Here is a 24570-nt window from a genome sequence, read left to right as displayed (position 1 = left end):
ATTGCTGGTAGGACCTCTTCTGTGTTTCTGCTCGTTACACCTGTCACTACTAAGTATGATGTGAGTTCATCCTTCCTGCTCTGCCCCATCTCACCCATGCCCAGTGCGTTCATTCTGCCTTTCCTCACCATGTATGCCGCTCTCCCTTGCAGATTGTAGCTTCCCTTGCATATTCAAAACTGCGGCTTCACCTGAGTAATCAAGTCTCCTCCTAATTAATTCCCAGCCCCCGACCAAGACAGGGGTATGGTCAGCCCTGAGGAATGTATGCCAGAGATGAAAAAGAAAAAAGAGTGAAAAACCAAGGGAGACAAGGAGCCCTAGAGAGGCCTCCTCCCCGACGTTCAACAGCTCTGGCTACTGGGCAGAGCCAGCCTCACGTCTTAACCCTCAAGTTATAACTACTCCCTGGAAACCAAACCAAGCAGGGCTATCGAAAGTCAGGGACAACCTTCTGGGGAGGACAGCAGTGAGGAAGAAACCAAGGTGCCCACTGTCAACAGGAAATTAATTTTATTTTTAAATCCAAGGGGCCAGAACAAATCAGACACCTACCCTTGGAGGACAAACTCAGGTGGCCAAGGTTGGGGGAGGGGATGACAGCAAGGGGGTGGGCAGGAACGCGTCCAAACACAGCTGGTGGAGAGAACCTCTTCACTCCGGCGCAGCCTCCATCAAATACCCATTCTCCGGAGCCAGGTAGCCATCGCCGCCCTCAGACTCCATGTACATGTCTCGGCTGTCGTTGCCCAGACCCTCCAGCCCGTTGTCCTGGCCGCCGCCCCCACCTCGGGCCTCATCCCTGCCCCGCTCACTGCCCCGCTCCCCCCGTTTGTGCTCGCGGTCACGGTCGCGGTCACGATCCCGGTCCCGGCGCCGCTCGCGCTCACTCCGGTGGCTCCGCCGTCGCTCCCGGTCACGATCCCGGCCCTTTTCCTCTGGACCGTCAGGGCCGTCAGGCCCGAGCTCCCCTGGAGGCCCATCATCAGGGGGCGCATCACCCGCCTCGGAGGGCTCCGCCATGTCGCCACCGCCCCCACGCAGCTCCTCCTTGCGCTCCCGCTCCCGCCGGGCACGCTCCCGGCTCCGGCTGCTTCGCCGCTTCCGGTCCCGGTCCTTGTCCTTGCTCCGCTCCCTGGAGCGCCTCCGCTCCTCCTTGTCGCGACTCCGTGAGCGCCTCCGCCGGTCCCGAGAGCGGGAGCGTCGCCGTTCTCGCTCCTTGTCTCGCTCCCGGCTCCGCTCTCTGCGCTCCCGCTCACGGTCCCGGTCCCGGTCCCTATGCGGAAGCGGGGAGGGGCCGGGCCTGGATGAGGTGGGCAGACCTGTGTGGCCGGGCTCCCCCCGTCACCGCCCCCGACCCCAGGACCCCGGTCGCCCAATCTTACCTCTCATCATAGCGGGAGGTGTCATCGCGGCCTGAATGCCGGATGTTCACATCAGCCCCTCCTCTTCTGGTACCACCGAGGCCGCCTCCTGGGCAGGGCAGACAGACAAGAGGGTCAGTATGGGCAGGGGCAGGGCCCGGAGGAGCAGAAATCAGCCGGCTCCAAGAGCAGAAAGGCAGCCCCTGGCTTAGTGTTCACAGGGCCGGGTCCCCTTCTGCAGTTCATCCCGTGCACTCCCATCACAAGACAGCCACATCTTCCTTAAGTAACTCACACAAGGCATTCGCTAGGAAACAGCCGTTACTGGAACCCACATTTGACCCCAAAGCGCATCATATTAACCACAGCGCACTTCACAGCCTCCTCAAATCCCTCCCTTCCAATCATCCTCATCCTCACACAAGCCCGAAGCTAAAGCTCTTTCCACCCAAAAATGTGATCGGCTTAGAAGCCTCTGGTGGCGTCCCCCAGCCTGAGGTCCAAACTCCTCGTCAACCGGTGGTAGAAGCAGCGAGTGGGCCCCGCTAGTGTGTGAGCCGCAGCCCCTGGCTGCGCGTCCCAGGCCTTTCCCAGAGTCTGCGCATTCTCCTTGCCCTGGACTGGTCTCCCCTTCCTTCTCTGGCGAACTCCCACTCACCCTTAAGGCGAGCCGGAACATCCCTTCCTCCAGAAGCCTCTCCTCACAGTCCTATGTACTCACAGTTGCAGAAATGCTTCCTTTCCCCGGAGTTTCAGGTTTGCTACCTGTCTGAGTCGACCCCTACCTGCCTCTCCCACCAGACTGCAAGACACCGGGACCGTGGGCGCACTCGGCTCTTGCTCACGGTACCAGCAGTTGGCGCTGCAGCTGGTATAGAAAGGCGGATGTGTGTGTGTCAAGTGAATAGATGAACAGCCCCAAGGAACCTCATGGTTATGATGGGGAAACAATCTCAGATCAAGTCACTGGCCCACAGTGACTCAGCAAGGAAGGTGCAGAACTGGGCCGTCACTGCCGTCTGCTGCAGAACCTGCCTTCCCAAGCGCTCCTCTATCCCACACTGCCTGGAAAAGCTTCCATGAGGCAGGGCTGAGTTCTGTATAGAAAAGAGGCTGCAGGGAGACATTCTTATAGGAAGCTGGCAGCAGACCAGGCACCTGCCATGTCACAGGCACAGAGCAGCTAGACTAGCCTTTACTATTTTCAAGTCATGACCCAGCAATGAGTCACATCATCAATCTGATGGGTTGCAACCAACATCTTAAAAAACAAAACAGCAGAATATAAAATACAACTATATACTTACTACATAGAAAAAACTGTTTCCTCAAACTTTAGGTTACAGTATTTCTGCGGGTGCACCGAGTCAAGCTGTTACTGGCTAACACCAACAAAAAGTTTGAATGGCAATTGAACTAGAAGATTCTGAGATTCTGGAAAGGTTGAGATTCCAGAATTCTCCTGCCCCAACAGGAAACAGCAGAGCTGTAAGAACCCACTCCACCCCGGAGAGACCAGAGTAGGGTAAGAACATGCCTGGTAAACTCAGAGGCTCAGCAGCTTAGAGTGTGGTCTCCCTAGCACAGGCGACTCCAGAGCGAGGACACAGGGCTGGGAGGCAGGACAGGAGTCCCAAGTGGCTACTACTGCCTGGGTGTCTGCCCAGGGATCATCATCTTCTCTGACAACTGTCACTCAGCTTTGCAGGATTCAGTCGTCAATAAGCATGCCTGAGTAGCAGGACCCCAGGCCCAACATTGAGTCAATCAGATGTGCCCACCTTGAAACAAGAGACCCGTCCAGGACTGAGTGTAAAGCCGGGGCCTGTGGCATGCTGCGCTGGGCCAGTGCAAAGAGGCATGGGACAGACCCAGCTGCATGGAGGCTAAGGAGGCAGAAGCAAGCTGTGGGCCGTCACACATCACAGGTGAGTCGTCCCAGCTTTTTTTTTTTTCTCTGAGACAGAGTCTTGCTCTATCACCCAGGTTGGATGGAATGCAGTGACTCGATCTCGGCTCACTGCAACCTCCGCCTCCTGGGTAGATGAGATTACAGGTGCCCGCCACCACGGCCACCTAATTTTTGTATTTTTAGTAGAGACGGGGTTTCAACATCTTGGCCAGGTTGGTCTTGAACTCCTGACCTCGTGATCCACCCGCCTGGGCCTCCCAAAGTGCTGGGATTACAGGTGTGAACCACCGTGCCTGGCCTGGCTGCCCCAGCTCTTAACAGCTTCAGCTACCAGGTCCTCTTAGATCCATGGGCATCACATACCTCTGAACTCCAAAGGATGCCCATAATTCTGTATCAACAGAATTATGTTTCTTTTTTTATGTTTTTATGTTTCAGGAAGCTCAAGTTTATTTCTGATACCTGCAGCCAAACTGACCTTGCCTGAGACAGCAAACGACAATGAGGAGACTGAATGCAGGAGGCTCAGAGGGCAGAGGCTGCCTCTGTGTTGCTCTTGACTAGAAGCCTGGCACAGGGCTGGTGATCAAATAGGTACTTGCTGAATCAGTAAAAGAGCGAACAAGAGCAAGAACAAGCAGCAGAAGCAGATGAGCAAGTGACATTTACAACCCCACCATGCGTCACTGCCAAGCTGGGCACCCAGTACACTGAGCTCAGCAAACTCAGGTTATTTCCACTAAGAGGAGGACAATGAGGCAGGTAGAGGGGGCCCCCAGCAAGCAAGTGGGGACGCCAGCATGTGGGCTCAGGCCTCTCCAGGTTGGTGCCCCTGCTCCTCACAGTAACCCAGAACGAGGAGACAGGCGGCTGTCAGAAATGTGATGGCCACGAAACAGAGAAGCTGGAGATGAGGACGTGATGGGAGACGTGAGCCGGCAGGAGACAGAGAAGCAGAAAGCAGCAAAGAAGGGAGAACAAGGCCACCAGGTCCAGGGTCCCCGAGAGCCCGTTGAGGGCGGGACGTGCTCACCTAGCCGCCGGGGCCTCCAGCCCTTCACAGTTCGGCCCCTCTCCACGTCCACAAGGACCCTCCTGCCATCAATCTTCTTGCCGTCTGCGTGTTTGTAAGCGGCTGTAACAGATGTGGGGAGGGGGAGGGGAGGAGTCCCCAGAGGGTCCTCTAGTCAGGACAGGCCCGGGTCTACAGAATCCCCGCCCCGTGTCCCCATCATCACCCACACGCACACGCCCAACAGACAGCCAGGCAACTGACAGCCAGACCAACCCTCTCCCAAACCGGCGAAGGGCCTGCTCCATCTCAGCCTCTGCTTCCTCTCGGCGCCCCAACCACTCCTGGTCGAGGGAGATGTTCACCCTCACCCACCACCCCCTGGGCTCCCCCGTCCTTCCTCTCCCACATGATGGAACAGCCCCCTCCCGCCAGGGCGGCCAAAATCGCTGCAAAGAAACTGAAGGTTAACTCCACGCTGGACTCTGCTGTGGGGGAGGGGGCTCCTCCACAACCCCAAGCATGCACCCTGAGACACCAAGCCAGGGCAGGAGGCCCAGCTGGGACGCTCCGCACCCCAGACCACACCGGTTTTTCTGTTTTTGTTTTTTTTTGGAGGGGGGTGAGTGTGGGGGGAACAGACATCAGAACAGAAAATGAACCAGAAGGGGGTGGGAGAAATCTTCAGGAAATGGCAGGGAGCAGAGAGGCGGGTTATACACTCCCAGGGGGCCTGGTAGGGCCCCTGCAGCAGGGGAGAGGGGCAGTGGAGGAAGCATGGGGAGCCGTGCGGTGCTACTGAAAATCCCTGCCTTACCTGAGATGACTGACTCTGCCTCCCCCCCAGCCCCGCCCCATCTCGCCCTCCACACCCCCGGCTCAACACATGCTGGGAGCGCACCCCAGCCTGAGCCTGCCAGGAAAGGGGAGTCGTGGAGGGGAGATGGGGGAGAGGCTCACTGCTGCTCTCGGGTAGTGCACAGCAGAAGGCAAGCCTGAGGCCCTGGCCTGTGATCACGTGGGGCTATCGGGAAGGCCAAAAAGTCCCTGTTCCCCCACCCAGCCCTGGCCTAGGGGGCTGTCCTCAACCAACCGTAATACCCTGCCCCGCCCCAGCCCGCTCCCCCCCAAATAACAACCAGAGGAAGAGAAAAAGGTGCCATTTACCGATGCCGGCCTTGCGGGTGTCCAAACCGAGCGGGATGGGGGGGGCTCGGCAACTCCTGGGGGCCTGGCGAGGAGGCGGGCTTCCCGGGGGGGGACACGGGACCGCTTACCTGGAGCCCCCAAGCTTACCTGAGCACGCGCACAGACCCCACACCCACCACCATGGGGTCAGCTAAAGCTACAGGGAGGGGAAGTTGGGGGTTCTAGGGAGCCAGGAGAGGGAGAGGAACCACATCTCCTGTACCACCTGGAGACAGGCAGAGGATGTGGTGGACCCCAAAGAAATCTCAAGGAGGCCTTAGAGTCGGGGAGACGAGGATTATCATCCAAGCTGGGCTCTGGAAAGCCCTGGACTATCTCGTGTGAATTTACAAAGAAGGCTGGGGAGGCCTCAAAAACCTGTCCAACCTCACCAGTCCCCAAGTCACACTGAACTAGGCACATAGCCCACCCCCCGCGACTTCTCCACCTCCAACTCCATGCTCCCTCCCACCAGCTGCGTCTGCAGAGGCTGGCACACAGGGGTCCAGGAGACGGTGCTGCCCGTGCTCTGAGGAGGGGCCACTTGGCCCCTGAACCCACAGGAGGGGAGTGGGGAAAGGCATTTAAGGACCAGGATCAAAGTCAAGCGAAGGAACCCCGCTCGGGTTCAGAGTCCCAAACCCCAAAAGAGGCCCATCCCGGGAGGAACAGCAAAGAAAACATGTGATTGTGTTCGTCTAGGCCTCTCTCTCTCTTTCCCTCTCTCAAGTCTCTAGACAGTGGAAGGTTCTTTAGTAAAAACCTACTGACACCTTCAGCTGCTGGCAGCCTACCCCTTGGTCCCTCCCACACCCCAAGCCCCAATTCCATGCACTTTGGGGAGCTCCTGACCACCTCTGGAGAGCGGCTGGACACCACAGCCAGCCCCCTCAGGAGGCCTCAACCACAGTAAGGAAGACAGGAAGGGCGCAGAGCACCCCAAAACTAGCAGCCAAAAAGACTCTCCAGGGCCAGCACAGTAGCAGCCCCACAGAAAGCACGGGGGCAGGGAGGGAAGGCTGAAGGGTTCCAGTGGAGCCCTGGCCTGGTGCCCTGCCCTCGGTGTTCCCGTCACCTCGCCACTGACATCGCGAAGCCGGGTCATCAGAGGCTGGGTGGAACCCAAGCGGAGAGGCCACCGCCTTTCCTACCGGGTTCATCCTTCCCCTCCTGGGATCAGCAAGATTCTCGGAGAGCATACGGATCGGGGCAGGAGGGACAAAGGGCACCCAAACAAGGAAAGGGCCATGGGTGCGGGGAGGCTGCGGGGGCGACTGGGGCGGGAGGAGGGGCGCCTCGCTGCTCCTGAGCTGCCTGGCTAAGCTGGGCTGGTGTGCGGTGCTGAGTGATCTTACCCATGATACAAACCCTTATACCAACCATACACTGAGGTGTTGTAAGGGGAGCGTAAGCATCAGCTGCAAGCCAGCTGCGTGGTGGCTGCAGTGACAATAAGAACAATCAATTAATACGGCGGCCCCTGGACACGCCGCAGCCCTGCCCACCCTCCCCCACCCATCCCTGCCCATGTGGACGCCGCGGCAGCCTCAAAGGGGGCTTTGGAACTGTAGGGGCAGGCGCTCAACATGCCTATCACCCCACTGCCCACTGAGGAACAGGGTGGGGGGCCAGGGTTGGGGAGGCAGAGGGTCGGGTGGCCCAGCCCCAGTTCTACTGGGGGGGAAGAGAGGACAGGTTCAAAGGCCAGTCCTCATTGCAACCTGGCCACCCCCAACTTCAGTGGGGGGAATGGGGAGAGGCTCCCCCAAAATCCGACCCCTTCCCCCACCTCCAACTGGCCCCAGCCCCTCACCCAGTTCCCTCTTTGCCCCTGAGGTTCAACGTGTGACACTTACCTCCCCAGGTTCACACACACACACACGTTGTGGGGGATTTGGTTTTTTTTAAAAATCACGTATATAAAAAAAAAAAAGATACATCAGAAACAGAGGGAGGAGGAAGAGAGACACCGCTAATGTCAGGTGTGGCAGGGTGGGGGAGGGGACAGACTGGGAGGGGCTGGGGCAGCAGAGAAGTGAGAGCGGGTCAGAGGGCAAGGCTCGGCGGGAGGTACTCACAGTGCATGTCTCGCTCGTGTTCGTACTCAATGAAGGCATAGCCGCGGGGCTTTCCTGACCGCTTACTGTAGACCATGTGTATCTGTGGGGCGCATGGGGACAGGGGTGAGTCCCGCCACAGAGCGGCTCCACCCCACCAACCCCACAACAGCCTGCGCACCAGGCCCTGGGCCAGGTGAGGTCTCAGACCCTCTCTGTCCTTCAAGAGCCCTGAGTGACTTATGTTGTAATTGTAGGACCAGAGGGCACAGAGGCGGCTTCCTGGAGAAAATGACACTTAAGACCTAAAGAAAGAAGACAGATGAAGGAGGACAGTGAGGTGTCAGCCTGTCAGGTGGAAAAGCAGTAACTCCAGAGGTCCAATGGCCCGGTGGCAGGAGGGCAGGAGGTTGGGGATGCACTTCAGCAGAGCTGGCTCACGTACTGATGACAGAGAGCCCCAGGAGATGAGGCCACAAAGGTGAGCAGGCCCAGGGTCATCAAGCGCCCCAGTGCCAGGCCGAGAAGCATAGTCCCTGAGGAGCTGGGAAGGGTGTTGAGCAACGAAGGGCCAGTGTGGGTGGTCTATGTGGAGTCAGGAGGACACAAACGGACTTAGGGAAACAGGAGGGAGTTGTGAATGCCAATGGCACAGGGATTTTTTTTTTTTTGGAGGTGGAGTCTTGCTCTGTCACCCAGGCTGGAGTGCAATGGCACGATCTCAGCTCACTGCAACCTCCACCTCCGAGGTTCAACTGATTCTCCTGCCTCAGCCTCCCGAGTAGCTGGGATTACAGGCACGCGCCACCACACCTGGGTTATTTTTTGTATCTTTACTAAAGATACAACATGGTTTCACCATGTTGGCCAGGCTGCTCTTGAAATCCTGACCTCATGATCCCCCTCCTCGGCCTCCCAAAGTGCTGGGACTACAGGCATGAGCCACCGCACCTGGCCAGGGACAGGGGAGTTCTTTTTTTTTTTTTTTTTTTGAGTTGGAGTCTCGCTCTGTTGCCCAGGCTGGAGTGCAGTGGCCGGATCTCAGCTCACTGCAAGCTCCGCCTCCTGGATCTACGCCATTCTCCTGCCTCAGCCTCCCGAGTAGCTGGGACTACAGGCGCCCGCCACCTCGCCCGGCTAGTTTTTTATATTTTTTTTGGTAGAGACGGGGTTTCACCGTGTTAGCCAGGCTGGTCTCGATCTCCTGACCTCGTGATCCGCCCGTCTCGGCCTCCCAAAGTGCTGGGATTACAGGCTTGAGCCACCGCGCCCGGCCGGGACAGGGGAGTTCTAAGAGAAAAAGCAAGGACATGTGCACAGCCAGGAAGGCTTGAGAGAATGTGGCATGCTGAGGGATGGGTCCCATCCCGAGGATGGCAGCAAGAGAAGGGGGGTGGGGGGTGGGGGGTGGGGGTGGGGTGGAGGTCCATGAGGCCACACAGCTTGGGGAAGAGTCCTGTAAGGTCAGATGGTCACAGCTGGACATGTCCTAACATGCTAGGGACGCCGACCGCTGAGGAGATGGGGTCAGCTCTGTATGTCAGAAAGACCCCTCGGGGACCATGTAAGGGAGAACAATGGACAAGGAAGGGCTGTTGAGACAGAGGTGGCCAGAATGAACCAAGGAAGATTTCTGGGAGGTGACAGCATTTGAGCTGGTCCCTCAAGGATGGCTAGTTCTCCATTCACATCACTACCAGTCGGCAACCAACCGCTATCATGGATGAACCTGGGACCCCACAGCCTCCAAAACACAACCGAGATTCCTGACTCGAATGGGATCAGAGGGACACGGGTGGGGCCAAGGTTGTCACTGGACTGCGCAGGGCAGAACAACGTGTGTGTGTGTATACACACATATATACAGGCATATACAGATATATGCAAACACACACACAGACACGAGACACCACAATTGGCTAATATTTTGTATTTTTGTAGAGACAGGGTTTCGCCATGTTGGCCAGGCTGGTCTTGACTACTGACTACAGCTGATCTGCCTGTCTTGCCCTCCCAATGTGTTGGGATTACAGGCGTGAGCTACCACGCCCGGCCTACAATACCCTTTTTTTTTTTTAGATGGAGTCTTACTCTGCCACCCAGGCTGGAGTACAGTGGCGCGATCTTGGCTGACTGCAACCTCCGCTTCCCGGGTTCAAGCAATTCTCCTGCCTCAACCTCCTGAGTAGCTGGGATTACAGATGCCCGCTATCACGCCCAGCTAATTTTTGTACTTTTTTAAGTAGAGACCAGGTTTCACCACGTTGGTCAGACTGGTCTCGAACTCCTGACCTCAGGTGATCTGCCCATCTCGGCCTCCCAAAGTGTTGGGATTACAGGCATGAGCCACCACGCCTGGCCCAACAATATTTTTTTTCCCTTTTTGTGGAGAACGGGGTCTCACTATATTGCCCAGGCAGGTCTGGAACTCCTAGGTTTAAGCTATCCTCCCGCCTCTGCCTCCTTAAAAGCTGAGATTACAGGTGTGAGCCACCGCACCCGGCCTGACATGTATAAGTATTTTAAAAAGATGTATCAAAAACAGAGTAGGGAGGAGGAGACATGGCTAACATCAGTTTTCGTGTAGGGTGGCCTCAAGCCCTCACTACTGCCCAGGGAAGGCATGCGTCTCCCATGTTAGATAAAGGAAATCAGGCACAGCACTTAAGTGACTTAAAAGAAAATTGGGCTGGGCGCGGTGGCTCAAGCCTGTAATCCCAGCACTTTGGGAGGCCGAGACGGGCGGATCACGAGGTCGGGAGATCGAGACCATCCTGGTTAACACGGTGAAACCCCGTCTCTACTAAAAAATACAAAAAACTAGCCGGGCGAGGTGGCGGGCGCCTGTAGTCCCAGCTACTCGGGAGGCTGAGGCAGGAGAATGGCGTGAACCCGGGAGGCGGAGCTTGCAGTGAGCCGAGATCCGGCCACTGCACTCCAGCCTGGGTGACAGCGCGAGACTCCGTCTCAAAAAAAAATAAAATAAAATAAAAAATAAAAAATAAAAATAGAAAATTGGTAAAACAAAGCCTTTCTCTAAAACAAGACTCAGCATACATATTCTGCCAAGACGCAAAGAGTATATATTTCCAGCTTTGACGGCCACATACTCTTGCAACAACCCAACCCTGCCTTACAACCAGTAGCAGCCAAAGACAATGTGTAAACAGACAGACCTGCCTGGCTGCGCAGCAGGAAGACTTTATTACAAGCAGTGAGTCTGCGGTTTGCCAACCCCTGCTCTCAATCAACCACCAGCAGTCATTACTTCTCATTTTACTTCTGCTACCCAAGGTCTGCTGCATGGAAATACAGTCAGGATGCACAAACCCAGGCCCTGAAATGCTGTGAGCCATGCTCAGGGCTGGGACCTCTCTCCCTCCCTTTTAGGATACGGCCCCTCCTCCATGCACCCCCAATTCAAACACCCTGATCCCACTCCACTTACTCTTTTGATGGGTCCGTACACCTCAAACTCTCTCCGGAGCTTGGATTCTGTTGTGTCATAGTTCTACAAGGAGATGAGTATGACGTTAAATGGGAGAACAGAGCTGTCCCACAGCTCCTGGAACATTCCCCAGTACCTAGCCTATCTGCCCTTTGGGCCAGACCCAGGCTCTCAGCAGCGTGGGGTTGCAGGAGCTAGGAACTGGGGACTTACCACTCTCGCCACGAAGAGAGTCTTGAAGGCATCACCCTGAGCATTGGGATCATTGTGAGGGTCCCCTGTGCAGGAAGAAGGGAATTTTGTAAGTTGAAGGTGTCCATGGTCTCAGGTAGGAAAACAAATACGATGGGCAGAGGCCAAGAAGAAAACAGGCCCCCTAGCTGGAGGAACATGGGTGGTGACCTGGCAACCTCAGGCACGCCCCTCTCTGAACCTGTTTCTCTGAGGCACAGTGGGCTTTATCAGAGTGGCTGAGAGATAATCCAGGCTGCTGAGGGGAGGAGGTAAGGCTGACTTCAAGCTGACAGGATGTGGCAGGCCCAACTGCCATTTCAGACCTACATAAACCCTAAGGGCCCCATCGCTCCCAGATGCAAGGTGATCCAAACAGTAACAGCCCAACTGGGCCTCCCTGGAAATGCAGCTGATGCCCCCAGGACCCATCAAAAGAGTAAGTGGAGTGGGTCAGGGTGTTTGAACTGGGGGTACCTGAAGGAGGGATCGTATCCTGAAAGGGAGGGAGAGGTCCTTCCTGTAGGCAGGGCCACACTGCCACCCACTGGACACAGACTGCAACTACAGCCCACAGGAAAACCTGAGACCAAGCCACCCCAGGGCTGCGAATGAGAGCCAGAAGAGCAAAAGCTAAGTAAGCTCTGCTTTCCCGTCTGTGCCCTGTGTCTCTAAAAGGAACCCAGGAAGTGACGAGCATCAGATTAGATCCTCACTCCAGCCTCGCTGTGAGGCAAACTGTCCTACCTGGCGACTAAGGAATAACAATCTCCAAAGAAAAGAGCCAGGAATCTCCTGAGAAACCAATTCCATAGTGATCCTGCTGAGTGAGGCCTGGGAATAAGTCCTTTTCACCAAATATGGCGGCCCCAGCACATAACGACCCTGACTCCTGCCGGGGCCTTAAGGACACTCTGCTGGTTCTTCCATGGCATAGGGCTCCCCTCAGAAGCCCTGTCACATTCTGGGAGAGTATGAGAAAAGGAGTAACATTAACCCAGAGGTTGCAATTGTTTGAACTGCAGACGTGCGAAAAATCAGACCCTGGCGATGACCCTGAGCAGGATGTAAATAACTCCCACAAGCTTAGCATTCCAATAATGGAACACTAGGCATAAAATTTACTGAGCACATACTATGGCTGGACACTGATATTTCAGTGCTGGACACTGATATTTATTTATTACTGTTTTGCCAATGGAAGCAAAACAGAACTCGAGACACAGAAAAAGGGAGGTGTCAAAGTGGCAAAGGGCCAAGGCAGACTTCACCTCTCACCCCAGGCACTCGAACTACCAGGCTCCTTCCCCGAACCCCGAGTGCTACCTTTTCAGGAAGACGGTGTGGGTGTTGCCAGAAGCTAGAGAAATAAAGTATCAGATTTTTTTTTTGAGACAGAGTGTCACTCTTGGTGCTCAAACTGGAGTGCAGTGGTGCCATCTTGGCTCACTGCAACCTCCGCCTCCCGGGTTCAAGCGATTCTCCTGCTTCAGCCTCCCAAGTAGCTGGGACTACAGACACACACCACCACGTCCAGCTAGTCTTTTGTACTTTTAGTAGAGACGGGGTTTCACTATGTTGGCCAGGCTGGTCTCGAACTCCTGACCTCAGGTGATCTACCTGCCTCAGCCTCCCAAAGTGCTGCCATTACAGGCGTCAGCCACCATGCCTGGCCTAAGGGATGTTTTAGAAAGCAGAAGCTTGAGCCACAATTTAAGGGAATCGCTATCTGGGACGAATGGAAATATCTGAAAACAACTCCATCTCGGTGTTCTCCCCACCCACTCCTCAAAGTTGCTTGCCAGGCTGGGCTCGGTGGATCACACCTGTAATCCCAGCAATTTGGGAGGCTAAGGCAGACGGATCACCTGAGGTCAGGAGTTCGAGATCAGCCTGGTCAACATGGCAAAACCCCATCTCTACTAAAAATACAAAATTACCAGAGTGTGGAGGTGTGCGCCTGCAGTCCCAGCTACTCAGGAGGCTGAGGCAGGGGAATCACTTGAACCTGGGAGGCGGAGGTTGCAGTGAGCCAAGATCGTGCCACTGCACTCCAGCTGGGGCAATAAAGCGAGACTCTGCCTCAAAAAAAAAACAAAAAAGTTCCTTGCCATACCACATCCCTGAGCGTTGTAATTTTCTATGGCCAGGTCTCTCAATTTGCACTGGCTTTTTTTTTTTTTTTTTTTCCTGCACCAGCTAACTCTCATTCATTCAAAAGTAATTCTTTTTTTTTTTTGCCGATGTTTGTGCTTTTGTAAATAGGTAACTCTTTTTTTTTTTTTTAGACGGAGTCTCGCTCTGTCGCGTAGGCTGGAGTGCAGTGGCCAGATCTCAGCTCACTGCAAGCTCCGCCTCCCAGGTTTACGCCATTCTCCTGCCTCAGCCTCCTGAGTAGCTGGGACTACAGGCGCCTGCCACCTCGCCCAGCTAGTTTTTTTGTACCTTTTAGTAAAGACGGGGTTTCACCGTGTTCGCCAGGATGGTCTCGATCTCCTGACCTCATGATCCGCCCATCTCGGCCTCCCAAAGTGCTGGGATTACAGGCTTGAGCCACTGCACCCGGCCGTAAATAGGTAACTCTTAAGCATCTACTATGTGCCTGGAAATACTATAGTTGTTGGGGATTTGGCAGTAAACAAGACAAAAAAGGCTGGCCGGGTGCGGTGTCTCATGCTTGTAATCTCAGCACTTTGGGAGGCCAAGGCGGGCGGATCACGAGATCAGGAGATGGAGACCATCCTAGCGAATACTGTGAAACCCCATCTCTAATAAAAATACAAAAAAATTACCCGGGCGTGGCGGCAGGCGCCTGTAGTCCCAGCTACTCGGGAGGCTGAGGCAGGAGAATGGCATGAACCCGGGGGGCGGAGCTTGCAGTGAGTGGAGATCGTGTCACTCCAGCCTGGGCAACAGAGCGAGACTCCATCTCAAAAAAAAAAAAAAAAAAAGGGTGCTGGGCGCAGTGGCTCACAGCTGTAATCCCAGCATTTTGGGAGGCGGAGGCAGGCGGATCACTTGCAACCAGGAGTTCGAGACCAGCCGACCAACATAGCAAAACATCGTCTCTACTAAAAATACACAAAAAATTAGCTGGGCATGGTCCAGCTACTCAGGAGGCTAAGACAAGAGAATCGCTTGAACCAGGGAGGCGACGAAGGCTGTAGTAAGCTGAGATCACGCCACTGCAGTCCATCCCGGGCAACACAGTGAGACTGTCTCAAAAAAAAAAAAAAAAGACAAAAAAGGTGTCTACCCTCATGGGGTTCCTATGCTAATGGAAGAAGTAAATAAGGAGATCATATGATCACATCAGATGACCAGAGATAGAAACAGGTGATTTTATAAGGCAGGCTAGGAAAGGCCTCATAAGATGCTAATATTTAATGAGGAGCTGAAGGTTGTCACAGCAGCAAAGGAACACACCCAGCAACACCAGACAGCAGGCATTCTAACAGTTACTGCGGAACACTACAGTGGGACCAATGAATGCTGCAGGGTTGGGGGGTAGAGAAGGCCAAACAACAGCTGAGCTTCCTGAAGGACAGCCGTAAGGAAACCACCCCAGCGCACCGCCTCAGTTTCCTGGAGTGCTTGCTTACCTGGGGTGGGGGGGCCACAAATGTGCCTAAACGTAAAAGAAAATGCAGCAAAGCAATGGTACCCAAGTCCTGAAGACAGAGCACGAAAGCTCAAAAAAGGTAGTACAGACCCAAGGCCAGGCAGTGCCCCACCTGTGTATGCGTGCAGAGCCCTGCCAGCACCTCTCCCTTAGGAAATCATTGGTTAGGGGCTCATCTTAACCCAGAGCAGCCCAGAGCAGAGACTCAAAGGAACTGGGCCGTGGAGTCGGGAATTAGGCTTTGAGGTGCTTGAGGTCCCATCTCCGAACTCTCACTCTTTGTAAGCGTGCTTGCCTCAACAAGCCTCCATTTCTTTATCTTAGAAATGGGAGTAGCAACCCCCGCTGCACTTGGAAGCTGTGAGAAGTCAGTAACACAAAGTACAAGTGCTCAGCAAGGAGGCACGGTCCCCTTGACGGGAGCTGTTCATTGTGATAAGGCACAGCAAGCTTCTATAGTTACGAGTGAAGGCTCTGAAGGGCACAGAAACCCTACTGAACTTGATCCGTTCTTTTATTTCTTTTCTATTATGGAGAAGTTCAAGCACTTAATGGAAGTAGAGAACAGTACAATGAACTCTCATGAGCCCGCTTCCATTATCAACATGTGGCCTGACTTGTTTCATCCCTATCCTCCCACAGCCCACGGCGTTGTTTTTTATTTGTTTGTTTTTGTTTTTTGAGATGGAGTCTCGCTCTGTCACCCAGACTGGAGTGCAGTGGCATGACCTCAGCTCACCCCAACCTCTGCATCCCGAGTTCAAGTGATTCTCCTGCCTCAGCCTCCCAAGTAGTCGGGATTACAGGCCCCTGCCACCACACCTGGATAATTTTTATATTTTCACTTGAGACAGGATTTCACCATATTCACCACTTGAACTCCTGACCAGCCTGGATCACTCAAGTGATCTTCCCACCTCAGCCTCCCAGAGTGCTGTGATTACAGGCGTGAGCCACCGCGACCAGCTGAATTATTTTAAATGAAATTCAAGATAGCACACCACTTTGGTCTCTAATAAAGACTTTTAAACATCATAACCACAGTGCCACTATTACATCTTAAAGAGCTAATATTTACTAATTCCTTAACCTCATCTATGATCCAGTGTCCAAATTCCTCAATTGGAACTTGTTTGTTTGTTTGTTTTGAGATGGAGTTTTGCTCTTATTGCCCAGGCTGGAGTGCAGTGGCGCGATCTCGGCTCACTGCAACCTCCGCCTCCCGTGTTCAAGCAATTCTCGTGCCTCAGCCTCCCGAGTAGCTGGGATTACAGGAGCCCACAACAACGCCTGGCTAGTTTGGTTTTTTATATATATATATTTTTAGTAGAGACAGGGTTTCACCATGTTGGCCAGGCTGGTCTCAAACCCCTAACCTCAGGTGATCTGCCCGCCTCGGCCTCCCAAAGGTGCTGCGATTATAGGCGTGAGCCTCTGTGCCCAGCCTGGAACTTTTTTTTTTTTTTTTGAGACGCAGTCTTGCTCTGTCACCCAGGCTGGAGTGCAATGGCGTGATCTCGGCTCACTGCAACCTCCGCCTCCCAGGTTCAAGCGATTGTCCTGCCTCAGCCTCCTAGGTGGCTGGGATTACAGGTGCATGCCACCACATCCAGCTAATTTTTGTATTCTTGGTAGAGACAGGGTTTCACCATGTTGGCCAGGTTGGTCTTGAACTCCTGACCTCAGGTGACCCATCTGCCTTGCAGGATTACAGGCGTAAGCCACCATGCCCGGGCGGAACTGTTTTTAAAAAGCATTTCTGGCCGGGTGTGGTGGCTCACGCCTGTAATCCCAACACTTTGGGAGGCTGAGGCGGGCGGATCACCTGAGGTCAGGAGTTCAAAAACAGCCTGACCAACATGGAGAAACTCCATCTCTACTAAAAATACAAAATTAGCCAGGCATGGTGGCGCATGCCTATAATCCCAGCTACTCAGGAGGCAGAAGAATCGCTTCAAAGAACATTTTTGGCTGGGTATGGTGGCTCACACCTGTAATCCCAGCACTTTGGGAGGCCGAGGCAGGAGGATCACTTGAGCCCAGGAATTCAAGACCAGCCTGGGCACCATAGTGAGATCCCATCTCAATTTTAAAGTTTTTCTAGAAAAGGGAAAAAAAAAAAGACCCACAGTGGATTTTGGTTGGTTAAGACATAGATAAACTAGGCTGGGTGCAATGGCTCACGCCTGTAATCTCAGCACCTTGGGAGGTTGAGGCAGGTGGATCACAAGGTCAGAAGTTCGAGACCAGCCTGGCCAATACAGTGAAACTCCATCTCTACTAAAATTACAAAAATTAGCCGGGCATGGTGGCGCACACCTATAGTCCCAGCTGCTCAGGAGGCTGAGGCAGGAGAATTGCTTGAACCCGGGAGGTAGAGGTTGCAGTGAGCCAAGATAGTACCATTGCACTCCAGCCCGGGTGAGAGAGTGTGACTCCGTCTCAAAAAAAAAAAAAAAAAAAAAAAAATGGCAGGGAGGGCTAGGCACAGTGGCTCATGCCTGTAACCCCAGCACTGTGGGAGGCCTAGGCGGGCAGATCTCAAGGTCAAGAGATCTAGACGATCCTGGCCAACATGCTGAAACTCTGTCTCTACTAAAAATACAAAAATTAGTTGGGCGTGGTGACACACACGCCTGTAGTTCCAGCTACTTGGGGGGCTGAGGCAGGAGAATCACTTGAATCCGGGAGGCGGAGGCTGCGGTGAGCCAAGATCGCGCCACTGCAGCCTGGCGACAGAGCGAGGCTCTCTCTCAAAAAAAAAAAAAAAGACATAGGTAAACTAGTTATAGCAGACTGTGACTGTGCTGTCCAGGCAAGAGGTGACCTGGGTGGTGGTGATAGACACAAAAAGAAGAGTCAGGTTTGTGACACTTAGAAAGTAACACAAATAGGTCTTGGTGAGAGACTGAGCAAAGGATTAGAAAAGGTGTTAGAAACAAATTGCATGGCAAAAAATGAGGTCATGACCAGCACACTTGAATGTCTACGTCCCAGAGAAAACACCCAAAGGAAACCAGGTTGGCGGCAAGGGAAAACCCCTGTGGTTTGGACACTGATTCTGAGATGCCTCTGAGGCATCTGAGGAAGGACATCAAGGCAGCGTTCTGACAGCCAGTGTCCAAAGAGTGCACCACCAGATGCCTCTGTCACACTTCTGTGTAAGCACCCTGAGGAAACCCTGCACTCCAGGATTTGGAGGAAAGGGATTCATTGAAGTTCACAGGTATAGGAGGAAAACCTGTCTTCTCACTAGAGTCATGTCATGTTCTGAGAAGTGCGTCATTTGATGGTGATATCGATATGCAAACATGAGACGGCACTTCCGCGAGCCTAGATGGTATACCTCACAACACTCCCGGGCTAGAGGGTGCGTCCCACTGCTCCGAGGCCAAGCATGTTACTACGCCAAATACTACAGCAACCCTAACACAATACTAAGTATTTGTGCATCTAAACGTATCTAAGCATAGAAAAGGTACAGTAAAAATATGGTATAATTTTTTTTTTTTTAGATGGATTTTCGGTCTTGTTGCCCAGGCTGGGTTGCAGAGAGCGGACGCGATCTCGGCTCACTGCAACCTCCGCCTTCCGGAGATTCTCCTGCCTCAGTCTCCCAAGCAGCTGGGATTACAGGAGCCCGCCACCACGCCCGGCTAATTTTTGTACTTTTAGTAGAGACAGGATTTCACCATGTTGGCCAGGCTGGTCTTGAACTCCCGACCTCATGATCCACCCGCCTCGGTCTCCCAAAGTGCTGGGATTACAGAAGTGAGCCACTGCACTCGGGAAAATATGGTATAATCTTATAGGATCACCATCACACCCACAGTCCCCTGCTGACTGAAACACTGTTATGCTGCGTGTGACTGTACAGTTTTCACCCTCACAATAAAGAGCCACTGGAGGTTGACATCTGACCCTCTTATGAGTTTGCTTAATGGCAACAATATATCTGTCTTGTACTCCAATTCCTCCTCTATGTGGAGGGGATGGAACAACCTCAGCCCAAGGGTTGAGGAGCTAACGTTAGAGCCAGGACAGATCCACTCGCCCACAACTCATCGCCTCAGCCTGTGACTCCCAGCTAGGTTGTGGGAGTCCCTTAACTGTCCTCCCCTGCAGGAGGAGCCCAAGGTACTGGGGTCTCCCTTCCTGCCAACTTTTACCCTATGTTCTGCTGCTGAAAAGCCTAAACCAAAAACAGTGCTTGCCAAGTGGCAGGGGCTAAATAAATGAACTAACAACCCTGCTCCCTGCAAAACAGGCTTTGGGTGACAGCAGGGTCCTGGGTATGACCTGGGAAGAACACAGAGGGTTTGGGGGAGGAGAGAGCCGAATGGTGGATGAGAGACTTACACATTTTAAGCTCTGTCTCCACTTCTTGCTGTCGCCGCTCAATCTTTTCCCGTCTCTGTCAAGAGAAAGGGAAAGTAGAGAAGTAAATGCAGATAGAAGTGTCCTAGTGTCAAGGACCATTTGGAAACAGTGGCAAAACAGGGGGTCAGGAAGCAACAATGACATACTTTCCTCTCCATGCGCTCCTCTCGGGTTTCTGCACGAGTTGGAGGCGGGGCATCTCGAGGGTCCTGGGAACAAGAAGAGAGGTGACAGGGTGGGAAGGACTAGGGGAAATGGCAAGGGTCACTCACCAAAGAAATAAGCAGGTCAACCCTCCCACCCCCACCCCCTACAAAAATAAACATCCACTCACACTTCCCCTGTCACAGTGCAGGGAGGGGAGTGGCACAGATCAAAGCATGGTCTGCAGCCACGCACAGTGGCTTTCCACTTGTAATCCCAGCACTTTGGGAGGACGACACAGGAAGAATGCTTGAGCCTAGGGGTTTCAGACTAGCCTGGGAAACAGTGAAACACCATCTCTACAAAAAATTTAAAAATTAGCCAGGTGTAATGGCACACACCTATAGTCCCAGCTACTAGGGAGGCTGAGGGGGGAAGAATCTTTTGGGCACCAGAGGTTAAGGCTGCCGTGAGCCATGATTGTGACACTGCACTCCAGCCTGGGTGACAGAATAAGACCCTGTCTCAAAAACTAAGCATGGTCCATGGACCAGTACTATCCAAACTGTTGCTGGACTGTGATAAGTACAGGTAAGTACAGAAACCATGAGTAAGTGTTCAGAAACTTCTACAGTAATTTCACAGTTTGATGTCCACTGACTGTAATATAAATTTGGTCTTTTATTCTGCAGGTCTTTTTTTTTTTTTTTTTGAGACGAAGTCGTGCTCTGCTGCCCAGACTGGAGTGCAATGGTGCGATCTGAGCTCACTGCAACCTCTGCTTCCCGGGTTCAAGCGATTCTAAACCCCACTTTCCCCTCTGTGTTTCTGTGTCTCTAAAAGGAACCCAGGAACCGACTAGAATCCTTCAAGCGGTTCTCCTGCCTAAGCCTCCTGAGTACCTTGGCTTACACGCACACGACAGCATGTTGGCTAGTTTTTGCATTTTTAGTAGAGATGGGGGTTTCACCATGTTGGCCTGGCTGGTCTCGAACCCCTGTCTGAGGTCTTTCTTTAAAAAGTAATTCTATCATATATACCAAAAGCAAACAGATTGGAAATAGTATCTATCCTTCACCAAAAACAGTTTAAAAAGCACTGGTACGGGTGACATCTAGCTTAAGAATACAGTGTTTAGAAAACACATTGCTTCTCACAGCTCCAAGTATCACTTGCATTGAACAAACTGCCAGAGGATGTGATGGGAATGAGTGATGACAAGGCCCTGCTGATGAGTGCCAGTGAAGAGGACCAGGCCTGAAACAACATGAGCTGACAGAACAGGGCTCCAAAGCCCACAACTGCACACCCTCTGAGGGCCAAGGCAGTTCTTCAAGGTCTCACCAACTACACATTAAATAGGAACTGGCTGGTGGGGTGCGGTGGCTCACGCCTGTAATCCCAACACTTTGGGAGGCCGAGGCAGGCAGATCACAAGGTTAGGAGTTTGAGACCATCCCGACCAACATGGTGAAACCCCCTTTACAAAAAATACAAAAATTAGCCAGGCATGGTAGCGCATGCCTGTAATCCCAGCTACCCAGGAGGCTGAGGCAGGAGAATCCCTGGAACCCCAGGAGGCAGAGGTTGCAGTGAGCCAAGATCGTGCCACTGCACTACAGCCTGGGCAACAGAGCGATACTCCGTCTCAAAAGAAAAAAAAAAAGTACCTGGCTACCAGGCATGGTGGCTCACACCTGTAATCCCAGCACTCTGGGAGGCCAAGGGGGGTGGATCACCTGAGGCTAGGAGTTCGAAACCAGCCTGGCCAAAATGGTGAAACCCCATCTCTACTAAAAATACAAAACTAGCCAGGCGTGGTGGCGCATCCCTGTACCCCCAGCTACTTGAGAGGCTGAGGCAGGAGAACTGCTTGAATCAGAGGTTGCAGTGAGCTAAAATCACGCCACTGCACTCTAGCCTGGGCAACAGAGCAAAACTGTCTCATAAATAAATAACTAGTGGCCGGGCGCGGTGGCTCACGCCTGTAATCCCAGCACTTTGGGAGGCCGAGGCGGGCGGATCACAAGGTCAGGAGATGGAGACCACGGTGAAACCCCGTCTCTACTAAAAATTACAAAAAATTAGCCGGGCGCGGTTGTGGGCGCCTGTAGTCCCAGCTACTCGGGAGGCTGAGGCAGGAGCATGGCGTGAACCCGGGAGGCGGAGCTTGCAGTGAGCCGAGATCGCGCCACTGCACTCCAGCCTGGGCTGGGCGACAGAGCGAGACTCCGTCTCAAAAAAAAAAAAAAAAAAAAAAAAAAAAAAAAATTAAAAAAAAAAATAAATAACTAGTAACTGAGACCAGGCACGGTGGCTCACGCCTGTAATCCCAGCACTTTGGGAGGCCAAGGTGGGCGGATCACGAAGTCAGGAGATCCAGACCATCCTGGCTAACACGGTGAAACCCCGTTTCTACTAAAAATACAAAAAATTAGCCGGGCGTGGTGGCAGGCACCTGTAGTCCCAGCTACTCCGGAGGCTGAGGCAGGAGAATGGCGTGAACCCAGGAGGCGGAGCTTGCAGTGAGCTGAGATAGCACCACTGCACTCTAGCCTGGGCGACAGAGCAAGACTCCCTCTCAAATAAATAAATAAATAAATAGAAACTGGCACATGACCTGCATCATCAAAGGGCACCTACCACCGCCTGTGCCCATTAAGTTAATTTAACTGGCCAGTAACACTTCTCAAATGCGGGTTCACCAAGGGTGGCAAATCCCACTGAAGATACACCTTTCTGTTATCTATGAACTTCTGCTGTGCAACTCCCTCGCCTCCAGCTGCCCTTCCCTACGCAATGCCAGAATGTTCTTGTAACTTCTGGCTATGTGCCAGTTTTTCTCAGGTGTGCTCTGATGCACCTAGGAGAAGACCTTTGTCATCCCATTTCACAAATAAAAACACAGAGGTCCAGGAGCCTAAGTCATTCATTCCTATTTACCCCGAAGGTGCAGAGCTAAGATCCCCATCTGCAGTTTTAAGTCCTCCAATACTCAATACTGGGTGCTAAGTCTTTATGAACATCATCTTATTAACAATAAAAACAGTAAACAAAGTAACAAAGGCTGACACGTGCTGACTGGTTGGTGCCAAGCCCCTGATATACACTTTGCCATTTAATTCTCCAGCATTATGAGGGTGCTACCACTATCCCCTTGCTAAAGATAAAGAAACCAATGCATGAAGAGGATACAACATTTGCCCAAAGTCAGAGCTGATAAATGGTGCGGGTTAAGTGCCAATCTTCAACCACTACTCACTGAATTTTCACAAAAATTCTACAAAAGGGGTACTATCAAACCCTACTTTTTTTTTGAGACAGTCTTCTTCTGTTGCCCAGGCTGGAGTGCAGTGGCACGATCTCAGCTCATTGCAACCTCCACCTCCTGGGTTCAAGTGATTCTCGTGCCTCAGCCTCCCAAGGAGCTGGAATTACAGGCATCATCATGCCCGGCTAATTTTTGTTATTTTTAGTAGAGACGGGGTTTCACCATGTTGGTCAGGCTGGTCTTGAACTCTTCACCTCAGGTGATCCACCTGCCTCAGCCTCCCAAAGTACTGGGATTACAGGCGTGAGCCACCGCACTGGGCCACAACCCCACTTTAAAAAAAATTTTTTTTTTTTTGAGAGACAAAGTCCTGCTCTGTCACCCAGGCCGGAGTATAGCGGCACAATCACAGAGCACTTCAGTCCCCAACTCCTGGGCTCAAGCAATCCTCCCATCTCAGCCTCCTGAGTAGCTAGAACTACTGCTGCACTCGACCACACCCGGCACCCGGCTGCAACCCCATTTAAAACAGCGAAACTGAGGATCACAAAGATTAAGCCCCTCGCTTAAATCACACAGCTAGCAAAATAGTCAGAGGCTGGACTCGCAAATCCAACCCCTTGCTCCCCAGAACCCAAACCATTCCTGGCCTGCTCAGTGAACTCACCTCAAACTCTCGAATGTACGGCGCAATGCCACAGTAAGGTTGATTGTGGTGTTTTTCATGTGGCAGTTTCTCCAGGGGTGGCAGGTATGGGATAGGGTCACGGGGGGCAAAGAGGGCCAGAAGGTTGGGCGGCAGGAACTGGGTCATCTTGCCAAGTCTGAGAGCAGAAGCAGGACAGCCTTAGGTTAGATCGGGTCTGCAGAGAAAGCCCCTATTACTCCTTGACTCTCAAAGTAAGAAAGAAAGGAGAAAAGTCTCGGAATTAAAACAGGCTTTGTAACGGCAGAGAACGGTCCTGTGTTACGGAGAAAAGGGTAAAAGTCTTGTTGGAGGTGGAGGTGAAAGGCCGGTAAAAGACACAAAAATAAAGGCTGAAAAAGGGTTCCTGAGTAGTGAAGTCTCAGAGTCCTGAGACACGAGCTGTGGGGCGGAGAGGTTGCCTGGGAATTTCTGGGGGAATCAAAGACCCGAGGAGGGAGGCCCAGGGCAGTTGTGGCTGCTCGTCCCGTACCGTGGACAGCAAATTACTAGACGCAGTTTGCAAGGGCCTGGGGGTCGGAAGTCTCCGAGCAAAGAAAGAGAAACATAAGGAGCGAAGCCCCAAAACCAAGCGCTTGTGGGTAACAGATCTGGGCCCCGCAAAGGCGAAAGGAATTATGGGTAAGGGTCCAGGACAACATAGAAAAACGAAAAAGAAAAAAGGCTACACACCGCAAGGGCCTGTGGGTAGGGAACCGCGAGGGCGATGTGGGGACCGGGCGTGGGTGCCCAGAGAACTCGGGGTCCGAGAAAGGGATGCAAAAGTGACCTGTGGCGAGGACGCGGGAAGGGGGCCTGGCCGCGGGGAAGAGGCCCGGGCCCACCGCTGGGGCTTCTGGGTAGCGGCCCCGCTCCCCGTCGGGCCACTCAGTCACACTCACTCGCCGCGCAGCGCCCTCCTAGCTCTGGTGTCTGTCCGGAGGCTCGCGGCGGCTGCGGCGGCCCCTCAGCAACAACAGCTCCTGCTTGGGCTTCCACTCTGGGGGCGTCCGCGTCCGTCTGATTCCGTCGCCCGCGCAGCGAGCGCACCAGGCCGCTGCTCAGGAACCCGCGCGGCCTCGGCTAGCGACTGGAGCAGGGGGTGGGTCCCGGCCGCAAATCCCTCCGCCGTCTGCACTGCGCACGCGCCGCGCGAGGCCAAGCTCAACCCACACGCTGGGACCCGGCGCCGCCGCGGCAACAGCGCACGCGCGAGGTCACCACCCCGCCTTCGGGCACCTTGAGTATTTCAACCG

General features: G+C 53.5%; 2 protein-coding genes and 1 long non-coding RNA gene across 10 annotated transcripts in view; 1 reads left to right on the top strand and 2 right to left on the bottom strand.

Annotated features, from left to right (window-relative positions):
- The window catches only part of PPFIA3 (PTPRF interacting protein alpha 3), a 96636-nt gene that overhangs the window by 43862 nt on the left and 28204 nt on the right, over positions 1–24570 (bottom strand). The gene's annotated exons all lie outside the window — the stretch shown is intronic.
- On the bottom strand, positions 490–24408 carry SNRNP70 (small nuclear ribonucleoprotein U1 subunit 70). Of its 8 annotated transcripts, none has more exon segments than NM_001194832.3 (10): positions 490–1303; positions 1386–1473; positions 4310–4411; positions 7555–7636; positions 10982–11044; positions 11195–11259; positions 19194–19248; positions 19361–19423; positions 23297–23453; positions 24217–24408. In NM_001194832.3, coding segments are annotated over 9 exon segments (1314 nt in total). In that variant the 5' UTR covers positions 23444–23453; positions 24217–24408; the 3' UTR covers positions 490–654.
- LOC144337243 (uncharacterized) lies at positions 14268–18621 on the top strand. The gene is made up of 2 exons (XR_013410044.1): positions 14268–16021; positions 17563–18621. It is a non-coding gene; the product is annotated as an uncharacterized LOC144337243 (long non-coding RNA).

This window comes from Macaca mulatta, chromosome 19 (assembly GCF_049350105.2).
Source record: "Macaca mulatta isolate MMU2019108-1 chromosome 19, T2T-MMU8v2.0, whole genome shotgun sequence".
Classification (NCBI taxonomy): Eukaryota; Metazoa; Chordata; class Mammalia; order Primates; family Cercopithecidae; genus Macaca; species Macaca mulatta.
Note: the sequence above shows the minus strand (reverse complement) of the source record. Positions and strands in the feature narration are given on the sequence as shown.

Coding starts and splice junctions, on each gene's coding strand:
- SNRNP70 (XM_077976696.1), bottom strand. CDS start 23,443: ATGACCCAGTTCCTGCCGCCCAACCTTCTGGCCCTCTTTGCCCCCCGT. Junction 19,424..23,296: donor CGTACATTCGAGAGTTTGAG/GTGAGTTCACTG, acceptor TCTTGTTCCCAG/GACCCTCGAGATGCCCCGCC. Junction 7,637..10,981: donor TGTACGGACCCATCAAAAGA/GTAAGTGGAGTG, acceptor TGCGCCCCACAG/ATACACATGGTCTACAGTAA.